Here is a 24,913-nt window from a genome sequence, read left to right as displayed (position 1 = left end):
TATGTGTGCGCACTAGGTCTGTGCAGCAGAGCAGGTCTCCAGTCGTCCTGGTTAACCCTTGCCACTGGATAAAGGCCGAGCTCTGTCAAGCCCGTGTGGTGGCTAATGTGCAATGGTCACCACACATTAAAAAAATCCACGCACAGGCATCTTCCACCCTTTTGATTGGAGTTCGGGAGTGGAATATCGGGTCCTTCATTGAAACATCTGTGAACTCATGTGGAAGCAAGCCATCCTCATTCGAGGGACCGTCTATAATTGTGATTGTGGGATTTCTGACCATTGGGTTCCGTACAGAAACCCAGACTAATGCAAGTAACTTCTTTCACCATATTCAATCTGATGTGCTCCATATATTAATTGCTTCTTATTCCCTATCTGAGAGAGAAACCATGGCGTATGTTAGTTCTATAAAGACAATCTCACCCTAAAGTCGGCTCGGGAGGGGTAATTGTATGGGTCCCAGAGCTGGCGATATTCGAGCCATTAATGTTCATAGATTTCAGATTGAGGTGATGTTGAGTGAGTTTCCCTACCGGCAGTATAGGCACATAACGTTACCCCGGTCGTAGCGTAAGAAAAAGCATCAAACTCCAGCAGTGTCCAGAGTGGGAGAGTGCGATGAGACTGGGTGGGATATTAAAGGCTACGGAGAGTGAGGGGGAGAGTGGGATAAGACTGGGTGGGATATTAAATGGTATATAGAGTGAGAGGGAGAATGGGATTAGACTGGGTGGGATATTAAAGGGATGGGGAGTGAGCAGGAGAGTGGGATTAGACTGGGTGGGTTATTAAAGGGTGCGGGAAATGAGAGGGAGAGTGGGATTAGACTGGGTGGGGTATTAAAGGGTATGGGGAGTGAGGGGGAGAGTGAGATTAGACTGGGTGGGATATTATAGGGTGCAGGAGCGAGGGGGAGAGCGGGATTAGACTGGGTGGGATATTAAAGGGTGCGGGAGCGAGGGGGAGAGCGGGATTAGACTGGGTGGGATATTAAAGGGTACGGGGAGTGAGGGGGAGAGTGGGATTAGACTGGGTGGGATATTAAAGGGTATGGGGAGTGAGGGGAGAGTGGTATTAGACTGGGTGGGATATTAAAGGGTATGGGGTGTGAGAGGGAGAGTGGGATTAGACTGGGTGGGATATTAAAGGGTATGGCGAGTGAGGGGGAGAGTGGGATATTAAAGGGTATGGGGAGTGAGAGGGAGAGTGGGATTAGACTGAGTGGGATATTAAAGGGTACGGGGAGTGAGGGGGAGAGTGGGATATTAAAGGCTAATAGGAGTGAGGGGTGAGTGGGATTAGACTGGGTGGGATATTAAAGGGTATGGGGAGTGAGGGGGAGAGTGGGATTAGACTGGGTGGGATATTAAAGAGCACGGGAATGAGAGGGAGAGTGGGATTAAACTGGGTGGGTTATTAAAGGATATGGGGAGTGGGATTAGACTGGGTGGGATATTAAAGGGTATATAGAGTGAGGGGGAGAGTCAGATTGGACTGGGTGGGATATTAAAAGCTGCGGGGACTGAGAAGGAGAGTGAGATTAGATTGGGTGGGATATTAAAGGGTATGGGGAGTGGGATTAGACTGGGTGGGATATTAAAGGGTATGGGAGTGAGAGTGAGAGTGGGATTAGACTGGATGAAAAGCCGCGGCCAGGTTATGTTATACGTGGTGAAGTCAAGTGTGTAAAATTTAACATATGTTCATTTTACTTTCAGAATGTATGAACTGCACCAAATTTGCTGAACTGCAGGAGAGATTAAATACTCTGGAGATTAAGGTAAAAAGACTTGTTTAATTTCAGAAGTATTTCATATTTACTCCCCAACCTATCGAGTTATACGGCCAAGCCCCTGCAGTGAGCTGCTGTTTGCAAGTTAAGCATGTGTTGAATGTCCAGATGTACATTTAATGAAAGTTCAATCTTTCAAGGTCAAAGGTTTTCAATATAATCATGCACAATAAGCTCATGGCCAGCAATGGTCTTTTTCATCAGTATCTGGACATTCTGGAGGGCGAAGGACAATGGTTGTTGATCAGTTGGCAGGGTCCGAGGGGGGCAGTGGTGGGACTGGATGAGGGGTTGGTGAGCTTTACCTCCACCCATCGGCACACTAGAATCAGGAAAGTCAGTGAGAGAGGAGCATGGAGCAATTAAGGTTTCTGCTCAGAAGCAGGCAGTGATGGGTCGTTCCTCATGAGAAGGCCAAGGAAGGTACAGAGTGAAGCTCGGGGATTATCCAAGGGGGCTTCAAGCCTGGGACAGTAGGAGGAGAGTAGGAGGGTAGGGGAGGAGTGACAGATTGGGGTGCGGTACTCAAGGGGGGGAAATGAAAGGTGAGATAGATGTTCTGGAGTGGATTTGCAGAGAAAGTTTGCATGTGAATGGACACCGAAATAATTCAGGTCCCATAAGATAGCCAGTTTCCATTCTACTTGCTATCTATGGGCCCAAGTTTCCACACGATAAAAAACGGGCGCCCCTCCGAGCTGGGCGCCCGTTTTTTACGCCTAAAACGCGCGATTCTGGAGCGCTTTGCAGCTCCTTGTCTGTTTGGCGCGGCGCCCAGGGGACGGAGCCTACACTCGCGCCGATTTTGTAAGTGGGAGGGGGCGAGTACTATTTAAATTAGTTTTTTTCCTGCCGGCAACGCTGCGCGTGCGCGTTGGAGCGTTCGCGCACGCGCAGTGTGAAGGAAACATTGGCACTCGGCCATTTTTGTAGTTGTTTAATTTTTGAAAATTTTTTAATAAAAGCACATTGCCATCAGCACATCAGCACTGAGGCTTCCTGCAGCCTTCTCACTGTCTCCTTCCCCACTCCCCCGCGGGAAGAACGGGCGCCTCCTCCCCCCCCCCGCGGGAAGAACGGGCGCCTCCTCCCCCCCCCCCCCGCGGGAAGAACGGGCGCCTCCTCCCCCCCCCCCCCGCGGGAAAGAACGGGCGCCTCCTACCCTACCCGCGGGAAGAACGGGCGCCTCCTCTCCCCCCCGCGGGAAAGAACGGGCGCCTCCTACCCTACCCGCGGGAAGAACGGGCGCCTTCTCCCCCCCCCCCCGCGGGAAGAACGGGCGCCTCCTCTCCCCCCCGCGGGAAAGAACGGGCGCCTCCTACCCTACCCGCGGGAAGAACGGGCGCCTTCTCCCCCCCCCCCCGCGGGAAGAACGGGCGCCTCCTCTCCCCCCCGCGGGAAAGAACGGGCGCCTCCTACCCCACCCGCGGGAAAGAACGGGCGCCTCCTACCCCACCCGCGGGAAGAACGGGCGCCTCCTACCCCCCCCCCCGCGGGAAGAACGGGCGCCTCCTCCCCCCCCCCCCCGCGGGAAGAACGGGCGCCTCCTCCCCCCCCCCCCCGCGGGAAGAACGGGCGCCTCCTCTCCCCCCCGCGGGAAAGAACGGGCGCCTCCTCCCCCCGCCGCGGGAAGAACGGGCGCCTCCTCCCCCACCCGCGGGAAAGAACGGGCGCCTCCTCCCCCCCCCCCGCGGGAAGAACGGGCGCCTCCTACCCCCCCCACCCGCGGGAAGAACGGGCGCCTCCTACCCCCCCCGCGGGAAAGAACGGGCGCCTCCTCCCCCACCCGCGGGAAAGAACGGGCGCCTCCTACCCCACCCGCGGGAAAGAACGGGCGCCTCCTCCCCCACCCGCGGGAAGAACGGGCGCCTCCTACCCCACCCGCGGGAAAGAACGGGCGCCTCCTCCCCCCCCCCGCGGGAAGAAGGGGCGCCTCCTACCCCACCCGCGGGAAAGAACGGGCGCCTCCTACCCCACCCGCGGGAAAGAACGGGCGCCTCCTCCCCCCCCCGCGGGAAGAACGGGTGCCTCAGACTGACTGCAGCATTCTCTGTGCCTGAAGCACTTTCACACAGGTAGGAAGATGGTTTATTTAATATTTTCTTTGCTTATAAATGTTTATTCAGGTTGGATTTATTTGTATATTTGTAGAAGTATAAATAAGGATTTATTGTAGAATTTAATGACTTCCCTTCCCCCCCCCCCCCCCCCCACCTCGTTCTGGACGCCTAATTTGTAACCTGCGCCTGATTTTTTTAATGTGTAGAACAGGTTTTTTCAGTTCTACAAAAATCTTCACTTGCTCCATTCTAACTTAGTTTGGAGTACATTTTCACTGTGGAAACTTTGAAATCAGGCGTCAGTAGCCGGACACGCCCCTTTTGAAGAAAAAATTCTGTTCCAAAGTAGAACTGTTCTACCTGACTAGAACTGCAGAAAAAAAAATGTGGAGAATTGCGATTTCTAAGATAGTCCGTTCTCCACCAGTTGCTCCTAAAAATCTGGCGCAAATCATGTGGAAACTTGGGCCCTATGTTTCTATGTTTATATCCACGGACCTTTATGTCATCAGAAAATGTAATAACATTACTGCAGACATCACGCTCCATCTCATTAACAAATACTGTAGAACTCTAACAGTTCCATTTTCCCAGGCAGAAGATTTCCCCTTGATCACCACCCTCTGACTTCTGTTGCCAACCCAGTTCTTATCCAACTATTCCATGAGCCTTAAGCTTGAGGAGGAAATTTGTCAAATGACTTTTGAAAATCCAAGTAAACTATATCCATCGGATTTGCACTCATCCACTCTGAAAGAATTCCAGTAAGTTTGTAAGGAGTGACCTATAACTTCTACAGTCCTGCATTCTTTAACTGTCCTCAAGCTTATTCCACACCTTGGCTGTGAGGCTAACTGACCTTTAATTAGCAGGTTTAATCTCCTGTGTAATATGTTGGTACTGTATTCACCTCCCTCACTTGTCCTCAATGTTTATGGAGCTCTGAGAAATATCAATCTAAGCATCATTATTTTCTCCTTTCATTTCTTGAGGATGATGGTGCTAATTGTATCTAGCTGTCACTTACCATAAGGAAATTTATCCCAAACTGATTCAGTCAACGTGGGGATCGGGCGTGACCAATTTCACTCAGGATACCTGGTGCCCTGCAAGGGTGGGATTGATGACATTCCAAATTTCACAGTGTTGGTGTCAAGGGTTCCTTTTCCTATTGTAAATGCAATATGTTCTTTACAAAACTTTAACTCTTAAAATAGCCTTAACTGCACACGTTTATTTTTATTATTTCATGTACCATGAGGATGATTTGGATACTAACAACAAATTAAAAGAATTCAAATCCTTATTGCAGGGGTATTGTGACTTCCAGTTAAGATGATCTGAGTGTACTTTTGATAGGTTTTAAAGATGTGGCTGCCTGGAAGTGAGTAATCAATCTGTAACAGAACAAGGGCTTCACATCACATGATACACCACAGCAAAGCCCCGATAATTCATGACAGAGCTACAAGACCCCTGATTAAATTATAGTTGTTTACTCACTATCATCGATCACCTCTGTACGATAAATGCTATCATAGTTTCATAGAATCATATCGTACAGAAGGAGGCCATTCTGCCCATCCTGCCCATGCCGGCTCTTTCAATCCCACTCCCCGCTCTTTCCCCTCAGCCCTGCATTGTTTTCCCTTCAAGTGTTTATCCAATTCCCTTTTGAAAGTTACTATTAAATCTGCTTCTGCCGCCCTTTCAGGCAGAGCATTCCAGATCGCTGTGTAAAAAATAAAGATGTCCTCGTGTCACCTCTGGTACTTTTGTGTCAATCGCCTTAAATCTGATCCTTCTGACAGTGGAAACAGTTTCTCCTTCAATGTGGGAAAGTGTGAAGTCATCAACTTTGGACCTAAGGAAGATAGATCAGAATATTTTCTAAATGGTAGGAAGCTAGGAACTGTGGGGGAGCAGAGAGATTTAGGGGTTCATGTACAGAAATCACTAAAGGCTAGTGGGCAGGTACAAAAAATAGTGGAATGTTGGCCTTTATCTCAAGAGGGCTGGAATACACAGGGCTGGAGGTTATGCTACAGCTGTACGGAGCTCTGGTTAGACCCCATCTGGAGCACTGCGTTCCGTTCTGGCCCCGCACCCCAGGGAGGATATATTGGCCTTGGAGGGGTGCAGTGCAGATTCACCAGAATGATACCGGGGCTAAAAAGGTTAAATTATGAGGACAGGTTCATAGACTAGTCTAGTAGTCCCTTAAGTAGAGAATATTAAGGGGTGATCTGATTAATATATTTAAGATGATTTTAAGGAGTTGAACAGAGAAATTATTTCCGCTGGTGGAGACAGTCCAGCACAAGGGGCACAACCTTAAAATTAGAGCCAGGCCATTCAGGGATGAAATCCGGAAGTGTTTCTTCACACAAAGGGCAGTGAAACTCTGGAACTCTCTTCCCCAAAAAGCTGTTGAGGATGGGAGCCAAATGAAAATTTCAAAGCAGATGTTGATAGATTTTTGTTAGGCAAGGGTATTAAGGAATATGGGGCAAACGCAGCAAGATGGATTTGAGGTACAGATCAGCCAAGATCTAATTCAATGGTGGAGCAGATGTCAGGGTCTGAATGGCCTCCTCTTTAATCTGAAATGTCGTCACTGTTGCAGCCAAGGTCCCACATAATCTGTTTTAGTGATGTTGTTTCAGGGATAAATATTGGCCAGGACTCTGAACTCAACTGCCCTTCTTCGAAATAGTCACATGGGATCTATCTGAGAGAGCAGACAGGGCTTCAATTTAACGCCTCACCCGAAAGTCGGCATCTTCGACAGTACAGCGCTCTCTCAGCACTGTACGGGAGTGTCAGCCTAGATTGTGTGCTCATGTGTCTGGAATTGGATTTGAACCCACGACCTTCTGATTCAGAAGTAAGTGTGCTACCCACTGAGCCAAGGCTCACACATGCCCGGATGTAATAATCCTTTAAAACGTATCCAATATCGGATTAATGGTGGGAAATATTGCTAACAAAAATAGTCTGGGATATTTCCGGCTGCTGGATGATTCAGACCCAGCTAAAACAGCTGGCACAGGCTCCTTTAAATAAAGGAATAGTTGGTTCGAAGTCACCTTTACTTCTAGCCGGAGGTTATTGTTGGGAAGGAGCAAGCCTTGAGGAAACAGTCATCAGATGCCAAATACTAACTTCAACCCATACATGACTGTGCTGTTATTCCAGATGTTAGAGCTGCAGGTTACAGATGCTGCTGGCATGCCACCGACAGACAATGAGACGTCAGACCCTGCTGAGCGTCCAACGACATTACGCGACCGCATGTACGTACTGAGAGGGCCACCAGGGCCTAGAGGTCAGTGCCAGATCCACCACTCTTATTATCTTGTGTGTAACCAGTTACTTTATTTGGGGGATAAAAGGAGGTTGAAGACAAGAGCCGGCACAGGCACGATGGGTGGAATGGCCTCCTACCGTGCCGTATGGTTCCGTGATTGTTTAGTGGTTTTTTAGCCATGTCGCGCCCGGTTTTTAGGTGCTACACAGTAACTCAAAAAGCAAAATACTACAGATGCTGGAAAATGGAAATAAATATAGCAACTGCTGGAAATACTCAGTGGGTCAGGCAGCATCTGTGGAGAGAGAAACAGAGTTAACGTTTCAGGTTGATGACCCTTCATCACAACAGATGCTGCCTGACCTGCTGAGTATTTCCAGCATTTCTGTTTTCATTAACGCAGTAAATGATGTTGGTGAGCTGCAGGCACAAGTCGCCACATGGGACTGTGATATAGTGGCAATAAAGAGACATGGCTCAAAGAAGGAGAGAATTGAGAATGTAATACTATAGGCTACAAGGTGTTCAGGAAAGATAGGGGTGGCAGTATTGATCAAAGAAACTATTATAGCATTGGAGAGGGATGGGGTAGTTGAGGGGCTAAATACGGCAAAATTGCCCTGTGACCGATTGTGGGTGGTGACCATCTGAGGGTGGGACTTCCTTCGCCCAGTGCAGAAGTCCTGTCCCCGCCGCTGAATTCGGCTTCCCACCCCTCAAAGGAAGCGGAGCGCAATCTCGTGCAATCTCCACATAGCGTTAACGCTTCAATGCCCCTCCCCTTCAATTAAAGAGGAGGGATTCAGTGCAGTCTGCTCGGCCTCTGATGGCCTCCACTGGGCCGTCGGGGCAGCATGAGACAGAGCCTGCAGCCCCGCACCCAACACAGCAGGCCCAGGCTGCACGATGGAGGTCCTGACTACGCTACGGCCGCCATAGTGGCAGATCCCAGAGTCGGCAAATCAAACAGGATGGCGACCCAGGGTGCTGGCGCACTCCCCCGAGAGCGGATGTCCACCAGCCTCACGACCAGTGGGGTGGCAAGGGGTTGTCGCGCACGGCAATTACGCCATCACCAGTTGCACGGCGGCCTGGGGCGCTAACCCCAGCGTTGCCATGGCAGCACCTCCGCAAACCTCCGGCAATTTCCCAGGAGGTGGTATCGCCCCCGTCCCCGGGTGAAAAGGCTCCTCCGCCCCATTAGTGCCCCCCCGGGGAGGGAGGGTAGTTTGAGAAGATGGTTAGTGGTGGAGAAGAGAAGCCTGGTATTATTTTTGCCGTCCTGGATGACTACGGTCATTGTTGTAGAGTATTAAAAATATAACACTCAACACAAGGGTTATAGAGAAAAGAATTGTTTATTAAAACCTGATTAATTAAGGGAGAACCGGTTGCATCAGTACCCCTAGAGAATGATCTAATCGCCGGTCTCGTGGTTCAGGCTGCACAGTTACATTTTATACAGTCGAAATACAGTCAAAATGATGAAACTATGCAGGGAAGTGTTCTATTGGTTATTTGCCACCAGTCCCCTCCCACCTGCTACTAATACATTGGTTCATATAGTTAGAGCAATATCATTGATTACTTGTTACATTAATTTCATTGGTTGCAGTAATTTCCAATGATTTCATTGATACATTCAGTTATGGCCATTGTTGCTGAGGAAAAAGCCCCCTATAGGTTATGTGTTACATTTCTGTGAATGTGCTCCCAGGCTAGCTCTCAGACTGTGTCCTTGACAAATACATCTGGCTATACTCATTTCAAAGGGGCCTTGTTTCCGTTATCTCATGTGAATCAAACATGGCTCATTATTTCTGTGAGCTGTCTACATAAATCTTGTGGGTGCTCATAGAAATGTTATCTCCTAAGCGAATTTCTCTGACCTTAGCCCTAGCCCTTGTGAGACCCGTTGTTCTGTGTATCAGCCTAATTGCTGGAATGTGGGATTCAGCTATTCTACCATGAACGCATTAAACCTTTCTCTCAGCATTTCTTGTTTTATGTTTTAATTTTACCAAATTACTTTTCCCCTGATTAAGGTTTTTGTTCCTAGTCATATAAGGAATAGTGAACGGTTTTAGTGATGGGGAGCAGGACCCGGTAGTGCTTTATTTGATCGAGCCAAATCTGGTGATGGATGATTAAACCAGTTGTCCGCCAAAGACGTTGAAGTCTGAGTCCCTTGGACTTAAGGGAGCGGGGATGAGGGGTATACCAAGGGGAACGACTAGAGTGAGAAATTATAATGGTTTTAGTGGGAACATGGGCATCAAAGGTGCTGGAGAGGGTGTGTTTTAGTAAGTCAGTAGCTGCAGATATGTTATGGAGAAGGCTAGGTTGTTGGGAATTAGAAAGTGCAATGGTAAGGGACTTAAGGGAAGAATTTTTTCCAGGGGCGGATATGAAAAGAAGTGGGTTTAAGAGGGGGAAGGGGAATATGGGCAGAGAGTGATATAAGGAAATGGTCGGAGATTGCCTGATCGGTGATGGTTACCGGGGGAATAGCAAGACCACGTGAGATGATAAGATCGAGGGAGTGGCCGTGTGTATGGGTGGGGCAGTTGACATGAAGGGAGAGATTAAGGGAGGAAAGGAGGGCAGTGAGCTCAGAAGAGGGAGCAAGACGAGTTGACTTGGAGGTTGAAATCACCGAGGATGAGAAGTCACTCGGTGCAGAAGCAGAGGGAGGAAAGCAGTAAAGATATCTCATTGAGAAAATTGGTGTGGGTTTTGGGGGGGTGGTGCAGTATAAGAACTTTAAAAGAGAGATGTGAGGGGTGGAACAAGGAGAGATGCTCAAAGGAGGAGAAGTTGTCGGAGAAGTAAGGAGGCAGACCGAGGTGTGATTTAGAGATAGGAGCTACACCATCACAGCGGTTTTGGCAAATGGTGCAAAGTGTAGCCAGGTGGGGAAGTTTCATTAAGCGGAGAGGGGTCATCACCCCTCAACCATGTCTCCGTCAATGCCATGATGTCAATTTGATCGTCCACTATAAGGTCATGGATGACAAGGCCCTTATTTGCAAGTGAACCTACATTTTGAAGGGAAATGCGGGGAGGGGCGATGAAACCTAATTTACTGGTGTAGTCCAGAGGGGCAGAGCAAGGAGGGACAGAGAGGAGGTTGGCGAGATTAGCTTGCAGCAGGCGCTTAGGGCAGGGAGTGTAAGATAGGGCAATTTGAGTTGATGATAGCTAGGAGGCAGCGACGAGTGCTTTGATGGGCCTTTTGAAGGATGCCAAGGAGAGGCACAGAGGGAAGCTGTGGGATGATTTAGGAGGGAGTTGAGCCTTGAGCAGTGGCAGGAGAGTAGGAAGAATAATATAGTAGAGAATCAAGCTGAATATAGAAAGTACAGAGGAGATTCAAAAAAGGGAATTAAGAGGGACAAAGAGAATATCAGAATAGATTAGCAGTTAGCATAAAAGGCAGCCCAAAAGTCTTTTACAAACATCTAAATAGTAAAATGGTAGTAAAAGGAGGGGTGGGCCAAATAGGCACTAAAAAGGAGATCATCTTGTTGAGGCAGAGGCCATGGCTGAGGTACTAAATAAGTACTTTGCATCTGTCTTCACTGGAGAAGAGGATGCTGCCCATGTAGCGGTAAAGGAGGAGGCAATAGCGATATTGGACTGGAAAAGAATAGATAAAGAGGAGGGACTTAAAAGGCTTGCAGTCCTCAAAGTAGAAAAGTTACCCTGTCCAGATGGGATAGGTCACAGGTTGCTGAGGGAAGTACGGGTGGAAGTTGCAGAGGCTCCAGCCACAATCTTCCAACAGTCCTTGGATATAGGGGTGGTGCCAGAAGCCTGGAGGACTGCAAATGCTACACCCCTGATCAAATAAAGGGAGAGGGATAAATCTGGCCAGTCAGCCCAATGTCAGTGGTGGGGAAATGTTTGGAGACAATGGGCTGGATATTAAGAGGGGCGTTAAGTAGGTGCGGGACAAAGTTTGGATGGAAAACTTGAAAATCTGGGTTTCCCCGAATGTTGTGGAGTTTTGACTCCTCAGCGGGTGTCTTTGTACTTGATAGGTTCCCCACGTGGAAGTCAGCCTGATTGTAGGCTTTGGCTTCCAGTCGGGCAGGGAGCGCTCTGGTGGAGACAGTGGGACCAGGTATGTCCCAGCCTCAGGGGTTCCAACCCGAAGGGGAGTCCAATGTCCAATCCCGGTCTGATCCTGAGGGTGGGTCCGACATGAGGGGGGTGGGAGTGGGGGGTGGGTGGGTCCAACCCCATGGGGGAGGCGGAGGCTGGTGGGTTTGACCTTGGGGGGGAGGGGGTGGGTGGTTGTCCGGGGGGGTTAGGGGGCTGGCGTGTCCGATCCTGGGGGGCGGGGGCTGGTGGGTTTGACCCCGGGGGGCGGGGGGAGTGGGTCTGACCCCCGGGGGGAAGGTGGTGGGTGGGTCCGACCCCGGGGAGGGCGGGGGTTGGGGGTCTGACCCCAGGGTGGGGTGGGGGGGCAGGTGTCCGGGGTGGGTGAGGGGGCTGGTGTGTCCGATCCTGGGGGTTGGGGGATCCGACTCCAGGGTGGGGGTTGCGGGGGCTGGTAGGAGTGCTTCCTCCAGCCCACAAGGGGTGCTCCCCAAGGATGCCCTTGTCTCGCTGCAGCTGACGGGTTTCCCGAACCCAGAAACCCCGGCCGACCGCAATAAAACCTGCAAAGCAGGTTAAATCTGAGGCTTCCAGACTCATTAATATATTTAAAATGCCAACTGGGAGCAGGTTGGCTGCCCACCCCTTGTCCCGCCTCAGTAAAACCTGGAAGTGGGAGGGTTGGGGCCAGTTTCCCAACACACTCTGAATTTTTTCCCATTTATCCCCCCACCCGTTCCCACTCCCACCCACTCACCCATGTTAAAATTGCAGCCAATAATCCAGGACAAAATTAATTGACATCTGCAAAAGTATGAGCTAATCAGTGAAAGTCAGCACGGATTTGTTTAAGGCAAATCATGTTTGACTAACTTGATCAAGTCTTTGATGAAGTAATGGAGAGGACTGATGGGGGTAGTGTGGTTGATGCTGTGAATATGGACTTTCAAAAAGTGTTTGACAAAGTATTACATAATAGACTGGTTAGCGAAATTAAAGCCCATGGGCCCGAAATTCATCAGGATGTAAGGCCCGTGCATTTCTCAGCGGTATTCCGGCGGTGCGTCATTTAAAACTGCCGAGACCGAAGAGTGCTAGTTTGGTGAAAATATTTTTACCAGTATGCGAGCGGTATGCGAGCGGTGTACAGCGGGCGCTGTGCAGCATTATAGTCGATCAAGATCGACTTTCTTGTCGACGGACGGTGCGGTACTACACTGCGCATGCGGGATTTTTTTTGTTGCCATTTTTTCGCAGATGCTTTTTGGAGTCGAGGGAGAAGGAGTAGAAAAGTATTTGAGGGTCAGTTGTTTTCATCACAGATTCCAGAGTCAAATAATATTAATAACAAATAATAATATAATAACAACAATAATAATAAATATTTTATAAATTAAAAAATCATATAATAAATATAAATATAACGGAAATGCTGAAAAAGAAGTCAAAGTGCAGGAACATCGAGAAGGACGGGAGGTTGAGGGCGCCCGCCTGCGGCGAGACGGAGCTGCCTGTCCTGCTGACGAACATCATGGAGAGATACTCCGATTAATGAAGGGTGGTCGTGGAAAACCCCTCCCCCCCCCCCCCCCAAAGGAGTACAATGGGATATGGGCCGAGATCGGGGAGGCTGTGTCCTCCACAAGTACCATGGTACGCACCGGGGAAAGGTGTCATAAGAGGGGGAATGACCTGGTGAGGGGAGCAAGAGTAAGTAATGATTTTATTTATGCATCCCCCTTGTGCCATGTACCATGTAAATGTAGGGTCAGTGTCACACGGATGATGTTATTTATTCCAAGCTTACGGCAATGTATTCGTGCTTTCAGGCAATGACAAGAGGATCAATGCAGTGTTTTGATGTGTGTGTGTGTGTGTGTGACCTTTTGTTTGTGTATGTGAGTGTGTGACCCTGTGTGACCCTGTGTGTGTGACCCTGTGTGTGTGTGTGTGTGAGACCCTGTATGTGTGAACCTGTGTGTGTGTGTGTGTGTGTATGTGAGGCCTTGTATGTGTGAACCTGTGTGTCTGTGTGTGTGACCCTGTGTGTGTGTGTGTGTGTGTGTGTATGTGAGGCCCTGTATGTGTGAACCTGTGTGTGTGTGTGTGAGACCCTGTATGTGTGACCCTGTGTGTGTCTGTGTTTGTGTGTGTGTGTGTGTGTGTGTGTATGTGAGGCCTTGTATGTGTGAACCTGTGTGTCTGTGTGTGACCCTGTGTGTGTGTGTGTGTGTGTGTATGTGAGGCCCTGTATGTGTGAACCTGTGTGTGTGTGTGTGAGACCCTGTATGTGTGACCCTGTGTGTGTCTGTGTTTGTGTGTGTGTGTGTGTGTGAACCTGTGTGTGTGCGATGTTAAATGGATTGAAGATTTTTACTTTCATTTACTTCACTTTCTGCAGAAGACGACGTCTGCAATAGCAGCGATCAGCGGCATACGGCGGGGGGGGGGGGGTGGGGGGGGGAGGGGGAGGGGGGGAAGACCCCAATGCAAGAACCCTTGACGGAGATTGAGATCCGTGCCCTGTCGCTGGTCGGCGATAGCAACCATGCCACCAGCGACGTTGGAGCTGACCCACCTACACAGGATGGTCAGTTCAATACAATCCCCGGTCTGTGTTGCGGTCCTGTAATGTCATGTAATGTAATGGAACTGTAATGTTGGGCTGATGTAACGTAATGTAAGTTTATTGCACTGTAATGTTGGGCTCATGTGATGTACTGCAATGTTGGGGCATGTAACGCAATATATTGGCTGTCTGCGATATGTGATGCAGTAATGCAGCAGTGGTGGAAATTTAAGTAAGACTGCGCTACGTCACTGTACTCAAACTAACCCTGACCCCTCCCTGGTGCCAAGCATTTTAAATGTTGTTTTGTACTTCCAGACTCGGAGGATTCAGACCAGACATCCGCAGAGAGAACTGACGACAGACCCACTGCCTCCACCTCTGGCATCACCCAGCCCTCTCCCAATATCACCCCTGCCAGAGATGAGGAAGAGGAAGAGCAGCTGATCCTGGATCTGGTGGAGGTGGGGGTGGGGGTAGAGGCGGAGGAGGATACACCAGCTCCATGTGGGCCAGCTGGAACATCCCCCACCACCGAGTCTGTATTCAGGGGATTCCCCCATGCCTCCTCTGATTCTGCGGGACCAAGCGATGTGCAGTAACACATCCCCAGTGTTGCAGCAGCTTTGCCGCAGCGATGGAGGTTGGTGCAGCAAAGGTCTGTTGCTGCACAACAGATAGGCACGTACCAGGGCATGGTGCGTCTGTCACAGGCCAGCGTCGACACTGGTCGAGAGCTGCTCAAGGCCATGGCTACAATAGCCAGAAACATCGCGGCACAATCAGAATGACAGTCAGGGGATATGTCACGTCTGATCTCCGCGATGGAGCGAACCGCCGACTTCATCGATGCTATGTGGCAATCAATGGGATTGGGACATGACACAGAATCCCACCGTGCCATAGTAGTCGGGTCGACAGCACCTGAGGGTGGGGAGCTGCCAGCAGCTTCCAACCCTGAAGCCGTGCCTTCCGGATCACGAGCTTCTCCTGAGGCCCCACTTATTGCGCCTACAATGTCTGACCCCCAACGACAGCAACAGCTCTCGAGGTGCAGTGCTGCACGCCGGCTTGGTACCACCATGGGGAGGTCCGGGCTCCGAGGCAGTGGGAAAGGGAAGGGCGGGAGTAAGAAAGGGGGGGTGAGTCCCAAGATCAAGGATGGTGGAATTCGCGGTCAAGGTCACGGTCGAGGACAGTAAAGGATGCTTTGTTGTAGTCAAGTATTCATTGGTCATTTAAAGTAGTTAAAGTTTGATTTTTAAAAGTTTATTTCAAGTTGTTAAAGTTATTAAAATTGTTACAGTTGTTCAAGTTATAGTTGTAAGTTTTACAATTGATCTATTTTACATTATTACATAAATGTTTCAATTAAATTTAAGCACTCTTGTACAGTGTCAAGCTTTTGGGATAACAGTCTTTTGTGGGAAAAGATGAAAGATACTCTCCACATTCAAGCAAAGCGTTCATTTATGAGCTGCTGACGTAACAATTTTACAATTTTACAGTGACATACGCTCTGCGTGCCCTCCGCTGTGGTATTGGGGTGGTGGTGCCGTGGGTTCATCTGGAAGTTCCTCCTCATCCCCCTCCCCCTCCTTTTCCTCTTCTTCCTCCTCGACTCCTGCACTCTCTCCTCCGGTGGTCCCGCAGTCCTGTCCCCGCATGATTACTAAATGATGCAGCACACCACTGTGATCTGAGCAACCTGCACAGGGTGGTATTGCAGCCCGAGTGGTCCAAGCATCGAAAACGTTGCTTCAGTACTCCAATTGTCTTTTTGATAATATTACGTGTGGTATATGGCTCTTATTATATCGTTGCTCGGCTTCGGTCTGAGGGTTCTTCAGGGGGGGTCAAGAGCCAGGTGGTGAGGCCGTACCCTTTGTCCCTCGGCATCCAGCCTTGACCTTGTGGCTCAGACTTCAACAGGTCAGACACAGTGCTCTCCCGCAAGATGTGCGCATCATGGATGCTCCCTGGAAAGTAGGCATTCACTGCCATTATGCGCTGTGTATGGTCACAGACGAGCTGCACGTTGAGGGAGTGGAATCCCTTACAGTTTTGGTACACCTCCACCTCCTGTAATGGTGCTCGCAGGGCAATATGGATACAGTCAACAGCACCCTGCAGCTTGGGGAAGCCGGCAATGCGTGCAAATCCCAAAGCCCTCTCACTCTGTGCCTCCTTGGTCATTGGGAAGTTTATAAATTCCATCCAGTGCTTCGGTTACCTGTCGAATGCAGCAATGAGTAGCGTGCTGAGAAATGCATCATATGTCCCCAGCTGATGCCTGAAAAGAGCCACATGCATAAAAGAAAAGTGCTGCAGTCACCTTCACCTCGACAGAGAGTGCAGTAATGTTAGTGGTACTGGGCTGCAGGTCTGCCTTAATGAGCTGGCAAATCTCATTAATCACCTCTTTTTGGAGGGTAGCCTTCGAACACACTGTTGATCGGTCAGGTCCAAGTATGAGCACTTCTCCCTGAAAATCCTTTGGGGGTAAAGCCTCCCCCTCCTCATCAGTCTGCGACCTCCTCCATTACCCTGATAACTCTGCTCAATAAACCTTCTCCCATCTGGATCCTGCATTAGACAGGCTGAGGTAGTACAGGCCCCATTCTTTCTAAATCTCCAGAATCTCCTCAAAGGTCCTGAGTTAAACTCAAAGGATTTTTCAATGAAAGAAATATTAGCTCAAATAATGTACTCAGTACCAATATAAACACCTTTCCCATTGTAAATCGCACGGTAAATCGCACGGTTAATCGCACGGTAAATCGCACGGTGAATCGCACGGTAAATCGCACGGTAAATCGCACGGTAAATCGCACAGTAAATCATACGGTGAATCCCACTGTGAATCGCATGGTAAATCGCACGGTAAATCGCACGGTAAATCACACTGTAACACACTGTAAATCGCACGGTAAATCGCACGGTAAATCCCACGGTAAATCGCACTGTGAATCACACGGTAAATCGCACTGTGAATCCCACGGTAAATCGCATGGTAAATCGCACGGTAAAGTCACTGTTCATCTCTGAATGCTGAGATGCTGCTTTTGCTAATGGTTCCCGATTTCAAAATGGCGGCACCGAGCACTACCGCCCATTCCCGCTCACTTAACATCGCATAAAATCACCTTCTCCAGGACAGTATGCAGCTCTGGCAGTATGTCGGCAGTATCTCATCAAACTTGCACTTTTTGGGCGGTATGTGGGTGGTTCTACACGGCGGACGTTGTGCATACCGCCCGGTGGTATGTCAATGGTGAATCTTCCGCCGGGCAGTATGTCGGCAGTAGGTACCTGGTTTTTGACGAAACTTGTATTTATGGGCGGTTAGTGGGTGGTATGTCGATGAATTTCGGGCCCATGCGATTAAAGAGGCAATGGCTGCATGAATGCAGAATTGGTTAAGGGATATAAAGCAGAGAGTAGTGGTGAACGGTCGTTTTTCAGACGGAGGGAGGTATACAGTGGTGTTCCCCAGGGCTCGGTATTAGGATCACTGCTCTCTTTGATATAAATTGATAACCTGAACTTGGGTACACAGGGCATAATTTCAAAGTTTGCAGATAACATGAAACTCAGAAATATAGTAAACAATGAGGCGGATAGTAACAGATGTCAGGAGGACAGAGACAGACAGACAGAATGGGCGGAAACATGGCAGATGAAATTTAACGCAGAGAAGTGTGAACTGATACATTTTGATAGGATGAAGAGAAGGAACATGAAATAAATGGTACAATTTTAAAGAAGAAGCAGGAACAGAGAGACCTGGGGATCACATACACAAATCTTTATGGGGGGGCAGGACAAGTTGAGAAAGCTGTTAAAAGAAATATGGGTTCCTTGGCTTTATTAATAGAGGAATAGAGTACAAAAGCACGGTATAGACAAGGCTAAGCGATCCCACAACCAATGATTCAGATCAATGCTCTGCAGTCCTGCCACATCCAGTTGTGAATGGTGATGGACCATTAAACAACTAACGGGAGGAGGAGGCTCCATGAATATCCCCATCCACAATGATGGCAGAGCCCAGCACCTGAGTGCAAAAGACAAGGCTGAAGTGTTTGCAACCATCTTCAGCCAGAAGTGCCGAGTGGATGATCCATATCAGCCTCCTCCTGAGGTCCCCACCATCACAGAAGCCAGTCTTCAGCCAATTTGATTCACTCCACATGATATCAAGAATCGGCTGACACACTGGATACAGCAAAACCTATGGGCCTTGTCGTGCTGAAGACTTGTGCTCCAGAACTAGCCGCGCCTCTAGCCAAGCTGTTCCAATACAGCTACAACACTGGCATCTACCCGACAATGTGGAAAACTGCCCAGGTATGTCCTGTCCACAAAAAGCAGGACAAATCCAATCCGGCCAATTACCGCCCCATCAGTCTACTCTCAGTCATCAGCAAAGTGATGGAAGGTGTCATCGACAGTGCTATCAAGCGGCACTTACTCACCAATAACCTGCTCACCGATGCCCAGTTTGGATTCTGCCAGGACCACTCGGCTCTAGATCTCATTACAGCCTTGGTCCAAACATGGACAAAAGAACTGAATTCCAGAGGTGAGGTGAGATTGACTGCCCTTGACATCAAGGCAGCATTTGACCAAGTGTGGCATCAAGGAGCCCGAGTAAAATTGAAGTCAACGTGAATCAGGTGAAAACTCTCCACTGGCTGGAGCCATACCCAGCACAAAGGAAGATGGTTGTGGTGGTTGAAGGTCAATCATCACAGCCCCAGGACATCGCTGCAGGAGTTCCTCAGGGCAGTGTCCTAGGCCCAACCATCTTCAGCTGCTTCATCAATGACCTTCCCTTCATCATGAGGTCAGAAGTGGGGATGTTTGCTGATGTTCGCAGTGTTCAGTTCCATTTGCAGCTCCTCAGATAATGAAGCAGTCCATGTCCACATGAAGCAAGACCTGGACAACATTCAGGCTTGGGCTGATAAGTGTCAAGTAACATTCGCGCCACACAAGTGCAAGGCAATGACCATCTCCAACAAGCGAGAGTCTAACCATCGCCCTTTGACATTCAACAGCATTACCATCGCCAAATCCCCCACCATCAACATCCTGGGGGTCACCATTGACCAGAAACTTAACTGGACCAGCCACATAAATACATAGAAATATAGAAACATAGAAAATAGGTGCAGGAGTAGGCCATTCAGCCCTTTGAGCCTGAACTACCATTCAATAAGATCATGGCTAATCATTCACCTCAGTACCACTTTCCTGCTTTCTCTCCATACCCCTTGATCCCTTTAGCTGTAAGGGCCATATCTAACTCCCTCTTGAATATATCCAACGAACTGGCATCAACAACTCTCTGCAGTAGAGAATTCCACAGATTAACAACTCTCTGAGTGAAGAAGTTTCTCCTCATCTCAGTCCTAAATGGCTTACCCCTTACCCTTAGACTGTGTCCCCTGGTTCTGGACTTCCCCAACATCGGGAACATTCTTCCTGCATCTAACCTGTCCAGTCCCGTCAGAATTTTATGTGTTTCTATGAGATCCCCTCTCATCCTTCTAAACTCCAGTCGATCCAGTCTCTCCTCATATGTTAGTCCTGCCATCCCGGGAATCAGTCTGGTGAACCTTCACTGCACTCCCTCAATAGCAAGAATGTCCTTCCTCAGATTAGGAGACCAAAGCTGAACACAATATTCCAGGTGAGGCCTCACCAAGGCCCTGTACAACTGCAGTAAGTCTTCCTTGCTCCTATACTCAAATCCCCTAGCTATGAAGGTCAACATACCATTTGCCTTCTTCACCGTTTGCTGTACCTGCATGCCAACTTTCAATGACTGATGTACCATGACAGGTCGTTGCACCTCCCCTTTTCCTAATCTGCCGCCATTCAGATAATATTCTGCCTTCGTGTTTTTGCCACCAAAGTGGATAACCTTACATTTATCCACATTATACTGCATCTGCCATGCATTTGCCCACTCACCTAACCTGTCCAAGTCACCCTGCAGCCTCATAGCAACAAGATTCCCCAAAGCCTTTCCACCATCAACAAGGCACAAATCAGGAGTGTGATGGAACACTCTCCACTTGCCTGGATGAGTGCAGCTCCAACAACACTCAAGAAGTACGACACCATCCAGGACAAAGCAGCCCGCTTGATTGACACCCCATCCACCCCCTTCAACATTCACTCCCTCCATCACCGGCACACCGTGGCTGTAGTGTGTACCATCTACAAGATGCACTGCAGCAACCTGCCAACGCGTCTTCGACAGCACCTCTCAAACCCACGACCTCCACCACCTAGAAGGATCAGGGCAGCAGGTGCATGGGAACACCACCACCTCCATATTGCCCTCCAAGTCACACACCATCCTGACTGGGAAGTATATTGCCATTCCTTCATTGTTGCTGGGTCACAATCCTGGAACACCCTCTCTAACAGTAGGTGGTCATGTGCTGCAAGTTGCACAACCTGCCCATGATGAGCGAACCGCACTTGCCACCACCTAGTGGGCAAGAAGACGAGGAACAGGAGCACAAGTTAGAGGAGGAGAAAGCGCAACGTGATGTGGAGGAAGAGGATGGAAGGCTGCAACGTAGACAGTCCCTTTCCGCTCGACATGATCAAATAGTTCATGAGCGACACCAGTAACCTCAACCACATCCCCATTCCTAACACAGATGAGACTGCATACTGTTAAAGTAATAATGACCTCAGTCTTTAATAAGACACTCCAGAGTGAGGAACAGGCCTTAGGGGCCGGCTTATATACAGTGCTCATAAGGGATGCTGGGATCCCTTGGGACTTTAGGGGATGCGCTCCCTGGTGGCGGAACATGGTTGTGCATGCTTTACAGATACATAACATCACTCCCCCCACCAAAGTCAAAGTGAAAACTATTTACAAGGTGGGGCGGTCGGGAGCCTTTCTTTCCCTGGTGGACCGCCTCGGTACAAATGTCTGTTCTGGTGTGTTGGCTGTGCCCTCGCTGGGCTGGCGTGTTGTTGGCCCTGCAGGGCTGCTGGGTGAGCCTGGCCTTGCTGGGCTGTTGGGCGTGATGGGTTCGATTTCCTGGTCCGGCGTGGTGTCGTTGATCCTTTGGGTGTGTGTTGTGGGCTCGAAAAAGGTGGTGTCTGCTGTGGGTTGTTCAGGGCAGTCTGTAAACCACAGCCTCGTTTGGTCCAGGTGCTTTCTGCAAATTTGTCCATTGTCTAGTTTGACGACAAACACCCTATTCCCTTCTTTAGATATCATCGTGCCTGCGATCCACTTGGGACCATGTCCATAGTTTAGCACATACACAGGGTCATTCAGATCAATTTCCCGTGACACAGTGGCGTGACCATCATTTACATTTTGTTGCTACCGCCTGCTCTGTACCTGATCATGCTGGTTGGGGTGAACCAGCGAGAGTTTGGTTTTAAGTGTCCTTTTATGAGTAGCTCAGCCGGGGGCACCCCTGTGAGCGAGTGGTGTCTTGTGCGGTAGCTGAGCAGTACTCAGGACAGGCAGGTTTGGGGTGAGCCTTCTGTGACTCGTTTAAGGCTCTGTTTGATGGTTTGTGCTGCCCGCTCTGCCTGCCCATTGGAGGCTGGTTTAAACGGGGCCGAGGTGGCATGTTTGATCCTATTGCGGATCATGAATTCTTTAAATTCGGCACTGGTGAAACATGGTTCGTTGTCACTGACCAGTATGTCAGGCAGACCTTGGGTGGCAAACATGGCCCTCAGGCTTTCAATGGTGACGGTGGCGGTGCTTCCCGACATTATTTCACATTCAATCCATTTTGAAAAAGCATCCACCACCATCAGGAACATTTTACTGAGAAATGGGCCCGCATAGTCGACATGGATCCTCGACCATGGTCTGGAGGGCCAGGACCACAAACTTGGTGGTGCCTTTCTGGGCGCGTTGCTCAACTGAGCACATAGGCTGCATTGCCGTACACAGGACTCTAAGTCAGAGTCGATACCGGGCCACCATTCAGATCCCTTGTGGGATCTGGCTATCGCTTTCATCATTACTATACCCGAGTGCTGTGGAGATCCGAGATGAACGTCTCCCTGCCCTTTTTGGGTAGCACTACGCGGTTACCCCACAACAGGCAGTCTGCCTGAATGGACAGCTCGTCCTTTCGCCGCTAAAACGGCTTGATTAGCTCTTGCATTTCAACGGGGATGCTGGCCCAGCTCCCATGCAGTACACAGTTTTTCACTAGGGACAGCAGAGAATCTCGATTGGTCCAAGTCCTAATCTGGCGGGCTGTGACAGGTGATTTATCATTTTCAAACACTTCCATGACCATCAACAAGTCTGCGGGCTGCGCCACCATCAACAAGTTTGCAGGCTGCGCCATTTCCACCTCCATGGTGAGCAATGGTAGCCGACTGAGAGCATCCGCACAGTTCTCGGTGCCTGGCCTGTGGCGGATGGTATAGTTATACGCTGATAGCGCGAGTGCCCACCTTTGTATGCGGGCTGAGGCATTAGTATTTATCCCCTTGTTTTCAGCGAACAGGGATGTGAGGGGCTTGTGATCGGTTTCCAGCTCAAATTTGAGGCCAAACAGGTACTGATGCATTTTCTTTCCCTCGAACACACACGCTAATGCCTCTTTCTCAATCATGCTGTAGGCCCTCTCGCCCTTAGACAAGCTCCTGGAAGCATAGGCAACAGGTTGCAACTTCCCCGCAACGTTAGCTTGTTATAATACACACCCGACTCCGTACAACGACGTGTCACATGCTAGCACAAGTCTTTTACTGGGGACTCTGTGTCATCTGGGTCACCTGAGGCCTGCTGGCAGTTGCAGACTCGTGGGTTCTGCCCTGTACATTTCTGCTCGCAAACACAGTTCCAGTTAATTTATGAACATTGCTAGCACTTGTGTGCTGAGAGATTTGTTTGGTGTTATCACTGGTGGACATAAACGCCTGTGCTATCGCAATGGCCTTACTGAGGGTCGGTGTCTCTACAGTCAAAAGTTTTTATAGGATGGTCTCGTGGCCAATGCCCAGTACAAAAAAGTCTCTGAGCATTTGCTCCAGGTAGCCATCAAACTCACATTGTCCTGCAAGTCGCCTTAGCTCGGCGACGTAGCTCACCACTTCCTGACCTTCAGATTGCTGGCACGTGTAGAACCCATACCTCGCCATCAGCACGTTCTCCCTCGGGTTAAGATGCTCCCGAACCAGTGTACACAGCTCCTCATACGACTTATCTGTGGGTTTCACCGGAGCCAGAAGATTCTTCATGAGGCTGTAGGTCGGTGCCCCGCAGATTGTGAGGAGGACCGCTCTCCATTTTACAGTGCTTCCTTCCCCGTCCAGCTCGTTGGCTACAAAGTACTGGTCTAGCCGTTCGACATAGGCTTCCCAATCCTCACCCTCCGAGAACTTCTCCAGGATGCCCATCGTTTGCTGCATCTTTGCATTGGATTCGTATTCTCGTCGCCAGTTGTTGTGTTCATAACGCAGATGAGACTGCACGCAGGGAGGCTAAAGTAACAGTGACCTCAATCTTTAATAAGACACCCCAGAGTGAGGAACAGGCCTTAGGGGCCGGCTTATATACAGTGATCCCAAGGGATGTTGGGATCCATTGGGACTTCAGGGATGCGTTCCCTGGTGGCGGAACATGGGAGTGCATGCTTTACAGATACACAACAAGTCCCATACTCTTCACCTTTCTTCGATCACTGACCATCACATCGTCCTCTTTCCCACGATCAAAGATAAACACTAGCAACAAATGCACATTGCAATCCATTTTTATAAATTCAATGATGACATAATGCACACACAAAGATAAACAAATCACCTTTGTGCATTCGCTTAGCACCTGTCTTCCGTGTGCCAGTGCCTGTCCGAGTGCTCCTGTGAGGTGCTTCCCCAGTGGCTGCAGCATGGCTGGTGGAAGGCTGCTCATCTTCAGTTGACCTAGAAGGCCCGGCTTCCTACTGCACCATCTCGGCCTGGGCGGCAGCAGTCTGGGCCGGCTGGCTGACAGGCAACAGCAAGGGCACTGGAGGAGTGGCAGCGGTGTGTAAGATTTGGATCACAGGTGGTTTTATTAAGGAGCGGCACTTCAAATATAATCAAATACAACACGCAATCAGGCTAGACATTGTCGACATACGAACCGTAACAGATGAGGATGGTTTACTGGCCCCAGAATGGACAGGTGGATGGATGCAGAACGGTGTTCTTGGCTTCCTGTGGCCTGCGGCAGTAGTCTCTTCCTCTTTGGTCGTCTCCCGAGCTGGCGGAGGTGTTAAGCTGAAGCTAACATGGATCTACCTCGGGGAAGCTCTTCCCCCTCCCCTCTGCCTATTTTTCCCTTTCGGCTGCCTTTTATATACCTTATTTTGGTGGAGGGCGGGGGGTGGGGGGGGGGGGGGGGAGTTGGTGGATACCTCGCGTCAATCATTTGTTACTCAGTCAGTTGTCCAATTACAGGGAATAGGTACCTAGACAAACCCCACCTGTCTCCATGAGATCATCCCTTAGCTTATCTCTTATTTAGATCTCTGGTTACTTTCTCTTGAACAGTCTCAAGGCTCCTTGCTCCTTGCTCAATCCTCTGACCAGGCCTAGTCATGCCTACATGAAGGCCTGTTTCTGTGTTATGTCCTTGTAACGAGCTCTCTGTGAAAATCTTTATCTGACATGATTAGAATTGTTCTGTGTCACCAACTCGGGCAGACTGCTGAGCTAGGGAAGCCCACATTTTACTATAAGACTATTATTTCTTACAGGTGAGAGCGTGAATGCTGACTTACTGAGAGAGGCCAGCAGGTCCGTGCTCCATGGAGCCACTGTCATTCTCCTGTGGCAGCACCTCAGCATTCCCAACGATCTGTTGGAGTACAGATTCATTGACTGCTGTGAAACCCTGGAAGCCCCTTTGAACAGTGATATCCACAGCAATGATGGCAGCAGTCTGAGCTTGCACTGCAGCACTCAGATCTTTGATGGAAGCTGTTTGTGCTGCAATGGAAGCTGTGTCATAAGACACTGCATCATGCTCGGTTCCACAGGTGTGACCACCCCTTCCATGTTGGAAAGGATAG

The 24,913-nt window shown here is 49.6% G+C and overlaps 1 protein-coding gene across 1 annotated transcript in view; it reads left to right on the top strand.

Annotated features, from left to right (window-relative positions):
• The window catches only part of LOC139226180 (collagen alpha-1(XXVI) chain-like), a 688,496-nt gene that overhangs the window by 375,245 nt on the left and 288,338 nt on the right, over positions 1-24,913 (top strand). Inside the window, exons 4-5 of the mRNA XM_070856814.1 lie at positions 1,722-1,783; positions 7,054-7,183. Of these exons, the coding sequence (XP_070712915.1) occupies positions 1,722-1,783; positions 7,054-7,183 (192 nt within the window). The remainder of the gene's footprint in view (positions 1-1,721; positions 1,784-7,053; positions 7,184-24,913) is intronic.

This window comes from Pristiophorus japonicus, chromosome 16 (genome assembly GCF_044704955.1).
Source record: "Pristiophorus japonicus isolate sPriJap1 chromosome 16, sPriJap1.hap1, whole genome shotgun sequence".
NCBI lineage: Eukaryota > Metazoa > Chordata > Chondrichthyes > Pristiophoridae > Pristiophorus > Pristiophorus japonicus.
Note: the sequence above shows the minus strand (reverse complement) of the source record. Positions and strands in the feature narration are given on the sequence as shown.